Source organism: Gambusia affinis, linkage group LG03 (genome assembly GCF_019740435.1).
Source record: "Gambusia affinis linkage group LG03, SWU_Gaff_1.0, whole genome shotgun sequence".
Classification (NCBI taxonomy): domain Eukaryota; kingdom Metazoa; phylum Chordata; class Actinopteri; order Cyprinodontiformes; family Poeciliidae; genus Gambusia; species Gambusia affinis.
Window position 1 is genome coordinate 32580394 of NC_057870.1, and position 20286 is coordinate 32600679.

General features: G+C 36.3%; 1 protein-coding gene across 1 annotated transcript in view; it reads left to right on the forward strand.

The window, feature by feature from the left end:
- LOC122828650 (A disintegrin and metalloproteinase with thrombospondin motifs 3-like) overlaps positions 1-20286 on the forward strand; it is a 56247-nt gene that overhangs the window by 202 nt on the left and 35759 nt on the right. Inside the window, exons 2-6 of the mRNA XM_044112404.1 lie at positions 1162-1276; positions 4114-4246; positions 11209-11322; positions 12823-12968; positions 14455-14630. Of these exons, the coding sequence (XP_043968339.1) occupies positions 1162-1276; positions 4114-4246; positions 11209-11322; positions 12823-12968; positions 14455-14630 (684 nt within the window). The remainder of the gene's footprint in view (positions 1-1161; positions 1277-4113; positions 4247-11208; positions 11323-12822; positions 12969-14454; positions 14631-20286) is intronic.

Below are 20286 nucleotides of genomic sequence, written 5' to 3' on the forward strand. Positions count from 1 at the left end.
ATCTAATATGTCGACCTTACTTCACTTTAATTCTTGGTCAGACAAAATAAGATGTGGTTCAGCTTCTTCATGTCGGCTTTTGGGGGGGAAAAAAAAACATCCTTGATGGCAAAATGTTATAAACTGAATGCAGTTTATTCACTTTTTTTGGTTTAATTGATGACAAATCTGGTCAGCAGGTAAAAATTCACCCAGCAGGTTTTACTCACTGACACTGATTTCTGTTTCTTTTTGACAGCTGACCAAACTAAGTCAGAAATTCAGCAGATTTTTTTCTTTTAACTGGTTTCACCACATAAAACTCATTTATAGAAACTTTATAATTCAGCTGTAACAAACATGCAGCAACATGTGCTGCATGTTTCTTGATGGTAGTTTTGAATCCAAATAAAAGGAGGATATTAAAATATCTTTCACTAAACTGAGCTCTTGGATTTGCAGTTTGTTGACTTTGAAAACATAAAAAAACAGAAGATTAAATTCTGAAGAATCAGTTTTTGACATCAGAGCTAATCAAGAGAAAATGGGTCAATTTTAGTTTTGATTTCTGGCCAATTAATGCGTCTTATTAGCAACTAAATTCATCTTATGAAAACTGTTTGAATGATTCATAGGAGTTAAATATGTTGTTAGAAACCAGAGATCAGGCTGAAATCTGGGGGTCGTGATAAAATCAGACCTGAATCTTCAGGTTCCTTTGGATCTCTGATAAAAACCCACCTGCTTTTGATTCATAACTGGAATGTTTCATAATTGGTCACTGCATCATGTTTTTACGGTGTAAAGCATTTTGAACTGCCTCGTTGCTGAAATGTGCTAAACAAATAAACTTGTCTTTACTTTTGCAACCAAAACAATTAAATGAAACAACTCTAAAATGTTTCTTTACTTTTGAACCAAAATGTATGAATATTAAACAAATAAACATCTTTAATCAGTTTACTTTAAAACAAAAAATGAAATTAAATCAAGAATCATTTTTACACAGTATAAAGATCAACAGGATTTTACACTTTGTCACAAATTTCAAATTTCCTGAAACGTCTCCATCTCTCCTGAATCAAATCAGTTGATTGTAACCATCACTTTGGATTCCTGTTTACTTGGCTCATCCCATGTACCTAATGCTGCACGTGCATGCTCTGGCATGCTGCCTGTGAGGACATCGAAGGGACGAGACGGCGATGGGCAGCGTCATGGCGCCGCTGGTGCAGGCGGCCTTCCATCGGTACCACTGGTCCATGTGCAGCGGACAGGAGCTGAAGAGATACATCCAGTGAGTTCTTCTATCTGCTCTGTTTTATAAATAGATGAAGAGAAGGAAACATTACCAGAGCATCTCCTACCATACACACCTCTCCTTTGGCTCTCTCAGATTAATGAATATTTAATATTCTTTTGCAACGCCCAGAAACAAAGGAAAGGGAATAAAGCGTTTTCACTCACTTACTGAATAAAACAACATAACAACAACATAGAGACTTTTTTGACTAAAACAGTAGCAAAGATTTCTTAAATTGTGAGTTTTCTGTATTATAACTGATAAAGTCTCCAAATGATTTAAAGTTTATAGATTGAAATCAGCTAAAACAAAATTACATCCAAAATTCATCTATTTCAGTTACGTTCCACCATAAATAAATAGATAGTGGGACAAATATGGTGGCCCTGAGGTGCAAACCACATCAGCAAATTGAAAGCACAATTACAAGTTACAAAAGCACTACACCATTAACGAAAACACTACATTTTACAGTTAATGTTGTAGTGCTTTCGTTAATGGTGTAATGCTTTCATTAATGGTGTAATGCTTTCGTTAATGTTGTAGTGCTTTCGTTAATGTTGTAGTGCTTTCGTTAATGGTGTAATGCTTTCGTTAAAGTTGTAGTGCTTTCGTTAATGTTGTAGTGCTTTCGTTAATGTTGTAGTGCTTTCGTTAATGTTGTAGTGCTTTCGTTAATGGTGTAATGCTTTCGTTAATGGTGTAGTGCTTTCGTTAATGGTGTAATGCTTTCGTTAAAGTTGTAGTGCTTTCGTTAATGTTGTAGTGCTTTCGTTAATGTTGTAGTGCTTCCGTTAATGGTGTAATGCTTTCGTTAATGGTGTAATGCTTTCGTTAATGGTGTAATGTTTTCGTTAATGTTGTAGTGCTTTCGTTAATGGTGTAATGTTTTCGTTAATGTTGTAATGCTTTCGTTAATGTTGTAGTGCTTTCGTTAATGGTGTAATGCTTTCGTTAATGGTGTAATGCTTTCGTTAATGTTGTAATGCTTTCGTTAACGTTGTAGTGCTTTCGTTAATGGTGTAATGCTTTCGTTAATGTTGTAGTGCTTTCGTTAATGTTGTAGTGCTTTCGTTAATGGTGTAATGCTTTCGTTAATGGTGTAGTGCTTTCGTTAATGTTGTAGTGCTTTCGTTAATGATGTAGTGCTTTCGTTAATGGTGTAATGCTTTCGTTAATGGTGTAATGTTTTCGTTAATGTTGTAATGCTTTCGTTAATGTTGTAGTGCTTTCGTTAATGGTGTAATGCTTTCGTTAGTGGTGTAATCCTTTCGTTAATGTTGTAATGCTTTCGTTAATGGTGTAATGCTTTCGTTAATGTTGTAATGCTTTCGTTAATGGTGTAATGCTTTCGTTAATGGAGTAGTGCTTTCGTTAATGGTGTAATGCTTTCGTTAATGTTGTAGTGCTTTCGTTAATGTTGTAGTGCTTTCGTTAATGTTGTAGTGCTTTCGTTAATGGTGTAATGCTTTCGTTAATGGTGTAGTGCTTTCGTTAATGGTGTAATGCTTTCGTTAAAGTTGTAGTGCTTTCGTTAATGTTGTAGTGCTTTCGTTAATGTTGTAGTGCTTCCGTTAATGGTGTAATGCTTTCGTTAATGGTGTAATGCTTTCGTTAATGGTGTAATGTTTTCGTTAATGTTGTAGTGCTTTCGTTAATGGTGTAATGTTTTCGTTAATGTTGTAATGCTTTCGTTAATGTTGTAGTGCTTTCGTTAATGGTGTAATGCTTTCGTTAATGGTGTAATGCTTTCGTTAATGTTGTAATGCTTTCGTTAACGTTGTAGTGCTTTCGTTAATGGTGTAATGCTTTCGTTAATGTTGTAGTGCTTTCGTTAATGTTGTAGTGCTTTCGTTAATGGTGTAATGCTTTCGTTAATGGTGTAGTGCTTTCGTTAATGTTGTAGTGCTTTCGTTAATGATGTAGTGCTTTCGTTAATGGTGTAATGCTTTCGTTAATGGTGTAATGTTTTCGTTAATGTTGTAATGCTTTCGTTAATGTTGTAGTGCTTTCGTTAATGGTGTAATGCTTTCGTTAATGGTGTAATCCTTTCGTTAATGTTGTAATGCTTTCGTTAATGGTGTAATGCTTTCGTTAATGTTGTAATGCTTTCGTTAATGGTGTAATGCTTTCGTTAATGGAGTAGTGCTTTCGTTAATGGTGTAATGCTTTCGTTAATGTTGTAGTGCTTTCGTTAATGTTGTAGTGTTTTCGTTAATGTTGTAGTGTTTTTGTAATTTGTAATTGTGCTTTCAGTTTGCTGAAGTGGTTTGCACCTCAGGGCCACCGTAGACAAATGCACAGGAACAAAAACTGAATGTAAATGTTGTGTTATCTTTTTAAATGTCAGCTTGTATCCAAACCTGAACAGTTTCTGTTTATCTTTTATCGTCGTTCATCATTTAAAATAGGAACCAGAATCCTGACATCTGCTCATGAATAAAAATAAACTCTGGCTGTGGAGGTTTAGATGTTTCTGGTCTCTGCTCTTAAAAACATAACAGCAGATAACAGTGACAATAGGCAATCACAGTCTAATCCTGACCAGTCTGCACTCATTTTCACACAAAACAGACAAAAACATGAAATTCTTTGCCACCAGTTTTGGAGCTGGTGATAAATCATGCATCATGTATTTTTGGGAAAACAGGAAGTTTTGCTGCCTGAAAGCTGCCAACATAAGTTGCTTTGCAACAGTTTTATGTGTATTAATTTTACAACATTTATGATGCCACAGCTGCTGTTATTGTTTTCACATGAGGTTTGGTTGCATTTAAGAGCAGAACACCCAACCTAGAACTCATTTTCCTTATTGTTTCATTCCCTCACAGCACCTATGATTGTTTGCTGGATGACCCTTTCAAACACGACTGGCCTCAGCTTCCTGAACTCCCCGGCATCAACTACTCCATGGATGAGCAATGCCGATTCGACTTCGGAGTGGGATACAAGATCTGCACCTCGGTGAGTCGATCCCTGAAGCTGTCCATCTACCCACAGAATATATTCACCATCCCAAAAGTATGAGCTATGTGCCAGTATATAAACCAAGACCAAATCAAGACCAGAGATTCATTCTACATGACACAAGAAAATGGTAGTAGAGCAGGTTTTTAATTAATCGGCCACCGTTGTGTTCAGACAGTCACTAATTAATAATCACAAAGATAAACATCAAACCTGAAAACATAAAACTGCAGCAGACTGAGTGCTTTGTTCTTTCTGCGTTAAATGTTTGTGTGTTTGTTGGTGTTAAATCCCGATACGTTAGTGGAGCTGTTGTCAGTCTGTCAGTCGAGAAAAGAGAAAAATACGATTGGTCGGTTCTGAGTTGTTCTTGCAGACGGGAAAAGTTGGGCGGATTGTCAGCCGTCTCTGAAAGCGACTCACACGTTGCTGTCTGGTTTCTTCTGGATGTCGTTTCTCAGATTTAGTTTTTATGATTTATTACTGACGATTAGGCAGACATCTTGTTCCGCTCCCAGATAAACCCCAGCGCTAACAAAAACACATAATCAGCAATGAGTCACATTATTGCTTAGATTTGAATCGATACGTTTTGCATCTAATGAAAGAAAGGATATTAGAAGGTACATTGGACAATATTCTAGTAATTTAGTGATATTTCTACAGTTGAGGTGTTGAATTAAATCCAGAGTCCTCAATGACCAAGACTGGTCTAATAGTACTGCAACTCTGAGTGGCAGTTCTTCGAAAGGAGGAAAGATGGACTCCGCTGAGGATTCAGTCTCTGTTTTGAAAGAAATGAAATATTTTCCTCTTCAGAGTTTTTTTTTATGCCTTAAAAATTACAGCAGAGACGGTCTGGAGTTCCAGAAACACCTGCAGAAGATTTCCGATGACAGCCTTCAGAGACTCTGACATTTAGATATGAGCAGCAAAACTGGACGTGTTGACATGCAGCTGATGTGGTCAGCTGTTTATTTCTCCATGTCTCCGCCTGGCAGGCCGCCATTCGCCAGCGACAGCGCGCCACTCAACCTGTCACTGTTTGCTGTCATCATGACGTTTACAGCAGCGACGCTCGTTAGGGCGCTGATGTAACACTAATGACATATTTTCCTCGATTTTAGTAACTTTTTTAGTTTTTTGCAATACTGGGAGTTCATAAAGTTTTCTCATTTTAGACGTTTCAAAAGCTGGGAAGTGATTTCAGTTTCTTACCATGAAAATCTTTTTCCTTCTGCTATGAAATAAATTAACTTTATGCTGCACTTCTGATTCTGTTAACTTTTATTACATAGTCTTTTGTGTCCCGGCCTGAATCTTGGTTTTGTTTTGTGAAATTTGAAGCTTCTCTCAGTGGTTCAGATTTCCTCGCAGGTTGAAATCGTGACCAGTGGTGATTTTCAGCTGTTAGACCTCGGGACGTTTTCTCTCTCCGAGTTATTTTGGAGGAATGCATTTGTTCAGGGTCTGGACAGAAACCTGGAGAGTGAATGACTGAGGCTGTGATTTGATGACTAACCGTTTGAGGTCAGATTTAGGCTGACATGGCTTTTGAATCATGTCAGATTGAATGCGTGCCTTCAGTCGGTCCGCTCCTGCAGTTGACTGGATCTTTTTGTGCGTCTCATCCAAACCTTCATGGTGATTTTGAGCTCCTGCCAACTGGAAGGAGAGTCAGAAACCCTTAATGAAGAACCAACAGACGGAAAAACAGCTTTATTATTCAGGCAATTATTCCGACACTTTTAAAATGTCATTGCTTTGTCTCTTCGTTGTAATAATTTTTAATTGGAGTTTCATTTACTGTTTGTGCCAATGTTATTTAGCCAAGTGGAAACCATAAAACACACATAAACAAGGAAAAGGTTCTTGTAGGGGCAGTAATAAAGTGATGGAGTATTTGGGCCAAATGAAGTTCTGCCAAAAATGCCTGAAATTTTTAGACTAATTTCACATGTTTACAAACAAAATTTTGTTGAAAAGTTTTACATTTGCCAGAAAAAAATTGAAATTCTCCATATTTAAAATCGTAAGAGTCGTTGTGAGACCAAAAACTCAGAAGTTTTTTAGATTCTGAAGTTATTTTCAGCATAAAAGACGTAGAAGTCCTCTAAGATTGAAATATTAAGTTTAGGAAATGAATATCTGAATGTTTTCCAAAGTATAAATGAGTTTGTATCTGGGAGATGAAATAGGAAAAGAATCTGGATTTTTTTTTTTTTTATATCCAAATTCTTGCATATTCTTATTTTTTCAACACCAGACTGTTTAATTTTTGGGTGGCAGAGTTTTTAAAATCTGCGATGAATACTTCATATGATGCTGATACTCAGTTTACAGGAAATTTAAAGCTCTCTAGTGAAGTTAAGTATTCACCAGAAAATAAAATAAAAGATGAAAGACGTTGAACTAACTCCTATTTATGTAATCTTCCTTTGATTGGCAATAAAATGTTGAACAAATTGAAAGTGTAATAACCTGTGAAATAATGCAGGTGATGGAAATCTGAGTTGCTTTCTAGGTTCTCGTTTTCTGTCTTTTCTCTCTGTTTTCTCCAGCATCTCAAGCCCACAATATATTTACTAAAATTGATTTTGACGTCGATTTCTCTTCACAGTCTGGGAAACATCCGAGAATTTATCTCAGGCATAAAGTTCTGGATTGCCTCATAATTTTAGCAGATTTTTTAATTTGAGAACAGCGTAGCGTCATCAAACCTTTGCTCCTCTCAGAAAAAACATTTTTTGGGATCAGCCTGTATTTTTTGGACCAGGACTCTATTCTGCTGGTCAATAATCAATTTGTCCGTTATTGTTTATTTAAATCACATCTGCAGTCAGTTAAATACGAGCCAGGCTTGTCTACACCTTTTTATTTGCTTATTTATTGGAAAAGTTCCTGTGATTTATTTGAACAAAAGCTCAAAGTTTTGTCTTAGTGTAGTTTTTCCAGCAGATGTTTGGTTTTAAATGTTGATGGAGTCTAACATTTATTATCCTGTGATCACACCATCTGTTATATTTGAAGGTGAGTTTTTTTCAGAGTAACAACAGATGGAAAACAGCCTTAGGCAAACTGAAACGTATTTATTTATTCATTAAAATGCACTGCATGCTTAATGAATTACAAAAATAAAAGTAAAACTGGATCTTTTGGGATCATTTGTCCCATGTTAATTGAGTTTTGTTGTGATTTGTCTATTTTTGAATGAAAACAGTAAAAATGGTAAATAAGTGTACATATTTACTCTCCTCTCATAAGATTCTAAAAATAAACATGTTGTAATTTTCCTCATAAGGAGAAAAAATCCAAAGAGATTTTTTTACTGTATCAAAAGTGCAGCTTGTAACACTGAGAATATATGTTGAATTTCAAATGTCAGAAATCAAGAATTTGACTTAAACAGAACAATTTCTACATTACTTTAAGAGGTACAAACTCAAACTATATCACAAAGCGACTCACTGTCTTTAAATTAAGTTAGTAAATAAGACAAGTGTTACGACCCGGCTCGACTGATCGCAACAAAAAACTGGGGGGACACGGAAAACAGGCAGTGTTTTAAGCCTATAAAAGGCATTTATTTTAAAAAGTCAAAAAATGTCTAGGCATCGGAATCAAATGGCAGCTTGGATGGGGCGACCATGCCCGGTCCCTTCACACCAGGAAGTCCGGACCCCAACCCGATCTGGACTGGATGGCTGTCTGCGGCGGGCTTGCTTCTGGGGACGCGCTACCAGAGGACGAGCGCAGTGGGCGAACTTGCGGAGGACGAGAGCCTGTCGTGAATGGAACGGCGCTCCTTAAATACCACCCAGGTGGCCGGATGATGGAAGCACCTCCCACTTAGAGGACCTTAATTGATAGGTTAATTGACAGCATAGCACACATTCATACCGGACCGCACAGCAGGGCCGTCACACAAGTGTATTTTATTTCTCAACATGTGGAAAATGTTGGATTTTCTGCCTGAGACGTTGCCAGTAAACAGAATTTAACCGGAATCAGTGAACATACGTTATTTAAGCTGCCATGTCAGCTCTGTGTTGGACGCTCTGATTCAGAGGCCCGGTCTGTTCGACCTGCTTCATCGCTCTCTTCTCTGCTCCTGCATTCGTGGTCTTGATTTTGCATTTGTGTTTTTGTGAATGCTGATGATTCATCCCGTCCTCCGGCGGCGAGCCGTTCTGCTGGCAGCCAATCAGGGCCGCCGGCGTCTCACAGGATGTCACAGTTGAACGTCCTGTCCAGTTTTCCTCACAGTCGTCTCCAAATGGATGTCATTAAATCTCAGTCTATCTGGTTGACAGTCCGTCTTCTCCATTTTGATTTTACTCAGTTAACTTCTTCTTGTTCACATTTTAAAGCGCTTTTCCCTACGACGGAGTACAAGAGTTTTCAAAATCAAAGCATAAAATATCGCCACGTTACATTTCTGCCAAAAAACTCAGCGACTTCTAGGTTAATTTCACATATTTAAAAAGAAAAAATGTAGATATTCGGTCAGTTTATGAAATTAAAACTAGAATATTGTCTGAGACTGTAAATATCTTCCAACGTGGATGTTGGATCTGGGATCCTTTCCTGCTTCAGAATGACTTATCTTTAAAACTAAAAAAAAATAAAGTAAAGTCTTGATCTACCAGCTATTCTTTTAAAATATCCAAATTCACATCTCAGAAATTTAGTGCTTCAATTTTGGAGAACTTCTGGCACTTTTTTCCTGCACTTTTCTTAGTTGTAATTTAGTAAATTCCTCCTTTTAGCCATAGAAAATTATCAGGTTTTTCTTGCAAATTTACAACTTTTTCACTTTAGAGAATACCCACATTTTTTCTTTTGAATATCTGAAATTAATCTGAAAAATGTTGTCATGAAGGAATACATTTGCACCAAAAAACAAAGAATATTTTATATACTTGAAAGAATAAAAAACATAGATATTCTCTGTCAAATGGGCATCAATTTAAGTACTTATAATCTTAAAACTAGGATATTCTGCAAGATTATAAAGTCAGATATGTGTAAGAGGAAAAAAAAAAGACAAATGGAAAATGTATATGTGCCAAAATGCAGGTGTTGGACCTGGGTTGTTGTCTTGTGTAGGAACATTTTCCAGTGCAGACAGACTCCATGCCGTTTATTCAGGATGGTGTTCATGGTGAGTCTGAACCCAGGAAGTCGCTCTAATACTTACAGAAATGTCACTTACACTTTGGAAAATATCCATATGGACATTTCCCAACTTCAACACTTCAGTATTCAAAGACGCAGAGAAAAGCTTAGTTGTAATATTGCAAACTTAAGCTTTTCATCAAGGAAAATTTACTTTTGCTTGCAAATTTAGATAAAATCCATGTTTTTCTTTGTAAATATGTGAAATTAATTTAGAAATTTCTGAGTTTTTTTGGCAGAAATTTTATCCCCTGCAATGATATTTTCTCTGATCTATTCAGGACTAATTCACCATCGTACTTTTCCTCTCTGGGTGATAGTTGTGTGCAGTTCTGCAGATAAAAGAGCATTCACTGCAACAATTGACCAAGACTGACAGAAAGGAGGAGGCAGGAATACGGTCTCATTAATCCCTGCTGCGTGAGGAATTGATTCTCAGAAATGAAATGAATAAAGGAAGGAGGTTTTAATCACTGCCCTCTGAATGCTTATTAACAACAAACTTTGATTATTCGATCTGAGATGTAGAGGAAATGGTTTGAAAGTGATTGATTCTTGGTGTCGCCTTTCTCTTTTCTCCAGGAATACAGCGGTTAACTCTGCTGCTTTCAAAAGGTGATCCCAGGAGAAATATTCACTGAACTGGTTCAGATTTAAAGAGGATGATAGGATGAGTCCATCACCACACGATTCATGTGACAGATGAGAAAAATATGAGACAGAACTACATCTGAAGTCAGTAATTTGGCTAAAGAAAGGACAGAAAACAAACTTTTTTACCAACTTCATTAGGTTCTCTCTCTTTTAGAAGAAGGTGAATTTCATTAAGATGTCTGGTTTTAGCTGCCAGGTAATTAGTTTCAGTGCTAAATCTTGTACATATGATATATAAAAGAACAAGGTAGCAGTGCTTTGCTACTAATTGTCAACACTGACAACTAGATAACGAGGTCAGGAAAAAGTTTTAATTAAGAAAAGAATGGCGAAGGTGAGGGAAGTAGGACTGTTAAGCTAGCTTGACTTTGACAAACTTAACATGAAGATGTGCTGTGGAAATCTGTGTTTCGGTTAAAAATAACGACCAGTCCAGTCTGTCATTAAGGTGAAAAATCCCAAATACCTGCAGATCCCAACCGCCTCCGAATAATAAAGTTTACTCCCAACTGCAAACACGGCTCAGGTTTTGTTCATAAAGTCTCTTACCAAAGAGTTACTCAGTGTCCCTTAACGAATCCTCTTTGATTAATCTGATAATCTGCTCTGATCCCTGAAAGAGGATATGGCATCTATATCTGCAGAAAATCTCAAGATTAAGATCCTAGCAGAGAGAAACTTCTTCATCCTCCAGTATTGTTGAGAAGTTCACCTGAAAGTCCTGCTGACGATTGGCATAAATTAGTGGCTTTAATTAGAGCTTTAATCTGTTGCTGTTCATCAGGGTCAGTAATTAAAAAGTAAAACACACGCAAAAAACTTCTTCCAATGAATTAAGTACTTTTTCATGAATATTAAGGAAACATTGACATAAAACCAGCTACTATTTCTAAAGTTACTTGTAAATGAGCTTTGTCACTTTCACTAGAAACTAGATAAAATTAAGTACGATTTTGTGTTTTTGCAGCGTTTTTTTAAAGAAAATGCAGTTTTTAAAAGAAGATGCATTTGTTTGAATTTAAAAAATTGGGTTTTTATTGCTGATAGTTACTAAAGAAATCTCCTGTAAAGTCAAACAGTGAACTTTACGACATGACCTTTTGTTTTTTTCTTTCTCTCTGTTTTAGTTTCGGACGTTTGACCCGTGCAAACAGCTTTGGTGCAGTCACCCTGACAACCCTTACTTCTGCAAAACCAAAAAGGGCCCGCCTCTGGACGGGACCGAGTGCGCCCCAGGAAAAGTAAGATCCGCTGAGTCAGCTTTCAACGGGAGGTTTTGCACAAATATTTCTAATTCAGCTTGCAAGTTTAGTTTCCCCTCTTATCCACAAGCGTGTAGGTGAGCTGCAGCTCTCATCCAGCAGGAAGCGAATCCTGAGTCTGGGTTTGTGCTGAGCAGAGAGGCAAACATGGAAAACAATGTCTGCACTGTAGGAGCCAGGTTGCTGAAATCAGGCTCTGTTGTCTCGAGTTAGTTGAAATGGATCCTTCGAAAACATGTTTTTATAAAATGTACTATTTAATTATTAATAACAAAGGGAATAGTTAGAAGAAATTATGTCTGGGTGCAGCAGCATAGTACCCAGGGATTCAGAGGAAATCAAAATTACTTGTGTTGTTTTTCAGTGAGGAAATTCAGTTACACCAGCTGCAAAGCAACAGGCGAGTTCAAATTCCCACAAAAAGATTATAGACATTAAAAAAAAGGGAAAATAAGAGACAAATTTACAACATATTAAACAATACTGCAAAAATGCTAAAAATGACACGTGTGCAACTGAACAGGATTTAAAAACTGTTGAGCCAAAACTGACTTTAGTTCATCACTGTGGAGAAAACCTAAAATTCAGAACTGATCCATTTTCTGCAGCTCATAATCCATAAGAGGGAATAGAGAACGGAGGCAGGATGCAACGCAACAGGTCGCCAAGTCATTACAGAGCAACGTAGAAACATAAAGTAGAAATAACACACACACACTGAAAGAGCACTGAAAGACGAAATTATATCCCATGGTGCTTAGCGGCACAATTTTGTGTTGCATTGTGAGTGAGATGGAAGTGTTACGGCACCAAAGAATGGAAACAATTATGAAACTTTTGTGCAAAAACACCAAATCTCACCAAGTATTTTGTGTTTTTTTCTAGTGAAAATATCCGGTACACTTAAAATTAAACAAAACTAACTTACAACAAACTTTTCAATAAGAAACAGGAGCTTGTTTTTAGTCAATAACTCCTTAATATAAATAAAAAGCACTAGTTCTACTGGCAGATAATTTTTTCACTTATAATGCGACAAAAATGTCTTATGTGTGGAAAAAAAATGCCAGTTGGAAATGATACTTTTTAAAATTAGCATTAAGGAATTATTGACTTAAAACACTTCCCTCTTGATAAAAAGTTACTTGTAAGTTAGATTTGTCATATTTTGAGTATTATGGTATTTTTCATTAAAACTAGACACAATAATTAACTAAAAACTAGACACATTCTTATTTGATGTTTTGCAGTGTAAAATCAATGTTTTACTAATGACAGTTTGAAATTACTCTCTTGCTTTAAAGATTTGCTTGTCTGATATTGCCAAGTGTTTTAGACTCTCTGACTCTGAAATGTCAGAGTTGTTGTCCAACATTGTGAAGAGTTGTTTGTTTTTTCATTTCCTTCCACGGATATAAATGTGTGATATCATTGTAGTTTGCCTTTTGTGTTCTGCCGCCTCTCTGTCGTCGTGTTTAGTGGTGCTACAAAGGTCACTGCATGTGGAAGAACCCAAACCAGCTGAAGCAGGACGGCGCCTGGAGCTCCTGGAGTAAATACGGCTCCTGCTCTCGATCCTGTGGAACCGGCGTTCGATTCCGGACCCGCCAGTGCAACAACCCGGCGTAAGTATCGGGATGCACGCAGCGTCGGACCTCAGACAAGATTACTTGGTAGGACTGAAAAACCAGAGCTAATTTTGTATAAGTATTCAGTCCTTAAAGACGTTCTGCTTCTTTGTTTATGTTTTCAGTCGGTGTGAAAATCTTCAACTGCAAAAACTGACCAGTTTAGAGATGTGCTTCTGTAAAAAATACATTAGGATTAGTGATTTATTTTGATCCTTACATGTTAAACTTTTACCACTATTTAAAAAGGTTAAATTAAAAAGTTGAAGTAAGCAACACCAGAGTTTAAAAAAATGAAATGAATGAACTTTGTACAGTTCTTAATTAAAGCTGAATTCTTTCCGGACTCGTTCTTCCTCTGCAGTGAAACCAAAGCTGATGAGACAGTCGTGGTAAATAGAGTCTTTATGCAAAGATTTGCATAATAAGTTCAGCGAAGATTAATTCCTGTGTGACTAATGTTGGCATTTTGTTATTAAAGAATCACAAATGTTCCATTTCTGCACTTTAAACCTGAAAGGAAGAATTAATTTCAGCCATGATGTCAGATGAGATTTCTGCTTTTGAGCTTGTAAAATAATTACAAGAGAAGAAGAAGAAGAAGAAGACGTTTTTGTTTTGGTTGTCAGAAGATAATCAGGTTAATATTCGTCTCACTGAGCTGTAGAGGAGTTTCCTCCATCTTTGGCTTTGTTTCAGTAAACAGACTTTTTCATAGAGCATTAAACTCCATAATTGAAGAATTGAAGAAGATGACAGGAAGCAGTTTGTCGCTCCATGTTTTTATGCGTGAACAAACTTATTCAGGTGTGATTTCAATCGTTTTTCTTATCAGCAGAATATTGACGAAGTCGTATTGGAAACGCAGCTGCTGAGATGTGAAGGAAGTTTGCAGTCAAACGTTTATTGGCGTTTTAAATGGAGACAGCAACAGCTATGCACCAACTTCCTGTTTCATGCACTCTAAGTGACACAGCGCCCCCAGAGGTGAGGCGCAGTACTGCCCTGCCTCACCCCAGACGTCTTTCTTATATTTGAACAGGTAACGAGCAAATTCAGCAAATTTACCACAAAAAAATTGAAATTATACAGAAATAAATTTATTTAACAATCAAGTGGACAAACTGATCATCTCTTATGATTTTACTTGACATGACTGTTGCTCCTCACTGGTTTCTAGCAGAAACTGAAAGAAAAAGTGATTTCATACGGCTGGTCTCTCTGCTCTTGATTGGTTTAAAATGCTTCTGATGATCTGCACCCATTTCTAATTACATATTTTGAACTTCTGAGTTGAAAGATGGCGACTTTTCTCTCTTAGCATGAGTTTTCACCAGTGGTGGTCATCTCAGTTACATTTGAACAACATCAACACCGAGGCGATCCAAAGTGCTTCAGGGGAGCATTTTTCTCCTTTTGGATTTCAAGTAACAATTTGTTTTCCCGCCGATCCCTCTGATGTTGCTCCATCTCCCTCCCGCAGAGCCTCGAACGGCGGCCAGGACTGTCCTGGAGTCAACTACGAGTACCAGCTGTGCAACACAAACGAATGCCCCAAGCACTTTGAAGATTTCCGAGCCCAGCAGTGCCAGAATCGCAACTCCAACTTTGAGTTTCAGAATGCCAAACACCACTGGCTGCCGTATGAGCATCCTGACGGTAAGCCAGGGAAACAAGCAGACTGCTGCTGGAGTGGGATGAAAATCCACCGGTTTATAGTCCATGGATGATGTCGCTTCAGGCTGAACTGAGGGACTTGCCTTGTAAATAGTGTTTAAAGCTGCAGTGTGTCACTTTGATAAAGAATATGTTTTTACATATTTTATGAAAAACCTTTACAAAAAGTAGATACAAACTGTAAAATATAAAAATTGCAAACTGTTACACATTTGTAAAGAAACCAATCTCCTCCTCCTTCCAGTGTTCTTATTCTGAAGAAGCAACCAATCAGAGCCAGGAGGCGGGTCTTAGCGCTGTCAATCATATTTCTATATGTGCTACTAAATGTGCTAATGGTGGAGAAACAACTTACCAATATAGGAAAACTGTAAGCAGTGACCATGCTAACTACAGCCTGATCATTCATGACAGGATGCAATTGTTAGCAACACATACACAGGAATGATTGGCAGCATTAAGGCCCTCCTCTTGGCGCTGATTGGTTGTTTTTATGCATTTTTTCCGAGGAGGTGGAGGAGATCAATCTTTTCACAGATTATCTTTCTTATGTTATTCTGTCATGACAAGGTGACAGTTTTACCAGATAACTAAAAGACCTTCTTGTTTTTATAAAGGTTACGTACTGCAGCATCAAACTTTAAGGCAGTTTGTTGTGTTGTCACCACCAGCTTCAGTGCTTTGTTCTAAATGTCATGTGGGAGACAATAGAGTGGAGGATGACAGAGGAGAGGAAGGATGCAGGTTTACGGTTTGGTGCTTTTTTGTTCCATCGTTCAGTCAGTAAAAAACGGCTTTTTGTTGCGTTTCCATCTATAAATCTTCAGACAGCCGAAGCTTTGCAGGATGACAAATATTGTTAGGTTTTGGTTTTGACCACATATATCCTTTTACATGTAGTTTACATATTTTTTCTCTTGTTCTCTTTATATTGAATCAAATTAGCTGAATTCAGTGGTACTTTTAAGTGGCAATTAAAAATAACAGAATATCATATACATTCTGCCTTCTTTTATAGATTACTTTGAAAAAAAAGTTAATCACATTCACACAGTTTATAATTATGCATTGCTTTGTAGGTCTGACTCACAAAATCCCCCAAATTACAAAAAATTTGAGTTTTTTTGTTGACAAAACATCACAGGCAGAAACACTTTCAGAAAGCGAGACAACGAATTCTCAAAACACAGTTGTTCTTTTCTCTGCAAAGTTTTTTCACATTTTCACTGCTAGTTCTGCTTTGTACAATTTAGAGCCAACTTAAAAATGTACCTTTTACTTCAGGATGATGGATTCCTGCTTTGCTGCTGCATTATATATAATTGTCTTTTAAAAATGCTTTTATCAGACTCCACTTTATGGAGCTCTTGGCAACTTCTTACACCTGAAATGGTCTGGAGTTTGAAAGAAAAGCTTCTTAAAGCATCATGCAGTTTAATCCACTGAGGGAGTGGAAGGAAAGCAGATGGAAAAGTGAAATGCCACTGTCCTGCAGAAAACTTTGTGAAATCTGTGCACAATTTAACAACAAGAGGCAAAAGAAGAGTTTAAGACGATCTAGTTTTTTATGAGTCAATCCGAGGTTTAGAGAACCTGTTGGGTTTAGATGTTATTAAATTGTTTATTTATTTATTTTAAAAGTCTTGAAATGTTGCAGATTGAGTTTTCAGATTGAGTTTTAGGACCATTGTTGAAAGATCTGACCGAGGATTAAATAGAAAATATCCAGATGCATCTCCTAAATTTCTCTTTCTTTAATAGGGTTTTATTTTACATTATATTACAAGATATGTGGTGTGGTACATAACATAAATAAACAAATAAAACAAAAACAGAAAAGGTTTTAATTAATTAATGTTATTAACTACATGCTTTTTTTATTACAAATGTCTCACCATATAATCTAGTCAAACTTAAGAATTTTTTCTGGTTTTAAAAGTTCTGAAAATATTTGAAATTTATGCCTTTAAATATGGAAAAATAAAAAATTTTACTGGTTTATTTTGAACATGGAAATTAATCTTAAAATTGAGCAAAAATTGACTTTCCTCTGACCAATAATTATTTTTTATTTTAGCTGAATTATCCCCTCTACTCGTACCAACATGGTCGTGTATTTTCACCATTTTAATATCTTTAAACTCCATCATTTGTCTCCGTTTTATTGGTTTATATGAGGATTTTCAGATCTCTTCCAGCTTCAGTCCGACACTCTGGTGTTTGGCTGTTAGAAAGGATCAATATCACACAATTTCATGCCACTGCCTTGTCAAATCTACATTACATTAAGTGGAAATGGTTGTGTTTGTTGACTATGTGGCTCCTGACACAATATGTTGCCTTTCTATGTGTCTGGCAGGTCAGTTTGTGACGACTTGGCTATCAAATTATCTTTTATTCCCTCATGAGATGGGTTAGAAATTGGGTAATAACTTCCAATTTTGTCTGGCATCTGCTTTTGTGATATTTAAAACATATTAACTTGGAGTTGTCTTATTTAGACTGGACTGGTTCCAAAGAAGCAATAACTGCACAAACAGTATAAGAAAATAGAAATATTGTGTTTTTAAAACAATCTACAACTCTTTGTTGTGATTGTGTTGCAAATACAACTTAGATTACTGCATAAAAACACTATCTGTATAAATGTTTGTGAAGCTTTATGACAATTACTTAGATATTTCCTTCTGAAAGTAATCATACTTATTTTAATAAAATAAGTACAGTGCAGTACGTGTTGTTTGTAGAGACTTGATAACCAGTTAATTTAGTCTGATTCTCATTTTCTATCCAACACAAACTCATGTCTGTAACTTTAATTTATTTTTGCCATTGAATGTAACAAATATTGATTAAAAAATCTGCTTCTGTAGATTTGAGTCAAAAATGTGGGCAGAAAAGTTTGTTCCTTAAACTGCATAACACTTTCCAGCCCTTCTGATGTAGCACATTTATGCTAGTGAGCTAACGTTGAAAACATTTAGCACACTTAGCTTGCAATAAATTGTATTTTCTAGATAATTGCTAATTTATTTGGCTGTTTTGAAAACTTTCACTATCAACTAAAATTAGCGCTTTAGCTTTAGCTTCCTCTAAACACTCTGTTGGCGTTATGCTTTAATGTTAGCAGTGGGAATGTTTATGATTAGTTCTTTAGGGTTAGCACAACTAACTCTTCAGTTATCTTTGCCCACCACAGCTGTTTCAAAACACTTTGCTCTTCAGATGAATTCAGGCTTCTTTGCATTTCTTTTGCAATTCAGAAATAAATTGGTATTGGACACTTACTGCACAGTCACTATTGCTACCCAGTTTACATAAATGCTAATCATGTAGTTGCTGCAGCAATCACTCGATATTAGCATTAGCATTTAATAAGCTTCTGCTCAACTACTCACCCCTACATGTCAAATGCTCAAAGTGGCAGAGAGATATGACCTTATGTTTAATTAATTTCATTATTAGCTATTTGATAACTCGCTGGGATCCAGTGTTTGTGTGTAGAAGCACCGAAACTCATAAATTAATTAATTTGCTCGTAAATATTAATACTTCATAGACTTGACAACATGGACTTTATTTTAACATGTAAGACTTTTTAAACCTTACTGTGACAGAGACTTCATAGTAACATAAGAAACACGGTAACAACAGATTATTATTAAGAAAACAAAAATAAGAGAAAAACTCTTTCAGGACATCTGTCCATTTTCCATCTCAGCTGTATCTTGTTCACAGAGAAATGTGAGACATCCAGAACATGTGCATCATTGTAAGAACATCAAAGAGACACACAGGAGGAGGAGCATGCTCACACATCCAATTAGGGGACATTTTCCCAATTACCTGACATTTATTTGATCTGTGTGGAAAACCGAACAACATGGAGAAACATAAGCTCCACACTGAAAGGCACCAGTTCAAACGAGAAGAAAACAGAAGCAGCCATTTTCTCATCAAAGCCCTGCAGATTTCATGGGAGTAAAATTGTACAAGTAGGAGAGAAACATTTCAAGTTAATCTTTGGTGTCTCAGAAAACGTAGTGATGCTGCCATGGCAACCTTTGACTGCAGCTGCACAATTCAAGTTTTCACAGCTCACGTTTCTGTCACCGCTGCTGCAAACCGCTGCTGATGTAGTTATCCACATTTTGATTTACACAAGACGACAGTTTCTGATTCACAGCAGAAAAGAAACAAAATCTTACCAAGAATTCTGGTCCAGTTTCTAGTCCAAACATCTTAATACACTTGGAATAAGACAAAACTAACTTACAAGCAACTTTTTAGCATTTATAGTAACTTGGGTTAAGTTAATAAATTTCTTAATATTGATATAAAAGAGGACTGGGTGCACTGGCAGATTATTTCACTTATGACATGAAAATTGCTCTGAGTGGAATAATAGAACTAGAACTTTTTCATCAATATTAAGGAATTATTGACTTAAAACAAGCTACTATAAATGCTGAAAAGTTGTTTGTTAGTTAGTTTAGTTTTATTTCAAAAGCACTAGAAACTGGACTAAAAATACTTGGTAAGATTTTGTGTTTTTGCGGCGAAGTGTTTTAAAAACTAAAAAATCAGCACTAAACCAAAAAGTCTTGAAAAAAAGATTTAGAAATGTAGTTGTTATCAAGTTGTAAATATCTAACAAGTCCATCTAAAAACGATGCAGTGTGTTTTATTTTTTATTACTGGCCCTGACTAACAGGTTAAGGCTAAAGTTAGGTTTCTCTAATTTCAAGAGTAATAAGACATTTGAACTAGAAATTAGACCAAAAATACTTGATAAGATGTTGAGTTTTTACAGTGTAGTAGCGTCTATAAATGTCACTATTAAACTGCGGCCACTTTTAGCTCAGATATTTGTGTTAGTATCTGCTCCATCTCAGCAGCTGCACAGACAGAACCAGAATCCCTAAATGAAATGATTTGATGCAAATATTTTTAGCAGGCGTGGGCATGTGGCAGGTTTTTTTTTTTTTTTTTTTTTTTTTGCATCAGGCTGCAGTTGGCAGATCATAAAAGAAGGAAATTCTCCCAGGAAGTGGGCTGCAGGTGAACATGCATGAGGTACAAACACTGGAACATCTGTGAGATATGACTTCTGTTTGATATCATATATCTGAATGAGATCGTATTTCACTTTAAATATAAAACAGATTGAGGTTAAATGTGTGTAAACTTAATTTTGGTTTGTTTTTATGCCATTTGGGATTTTGTCAAAACAAACTGGTGTTTAGTTTTTACCTCCAATCAGGAGTGTTTCTATTTCTCTGCAACTCTTCAGGGATTAGTGTTAATTGAGTGCAGATTAATTATTGAATTTATAGTAATAAATTAAATAATCAATGCCCAATAAATGCCCAGCCCTGCACACAGGTTGAAAAACGTACTGAGTTTTTAACTAACAGAGAAGCATTGTTGCTTTACAGATGATTATTTTGGCAGGTCAATATCAACAAGCATAATAAGCAAACAATAGTTGTGTTTCCATTGACCATATAAATGTGCAATATGACTTTTCAAAAATAAGTTTGCTTAATGGAAACACTTGTTTTTCAATAAAACGTTTTGATGTGGTTTTCTGGTAGAAATTGGTTTATTTTCTCACAAACCTCTTTAATGCTCTTTA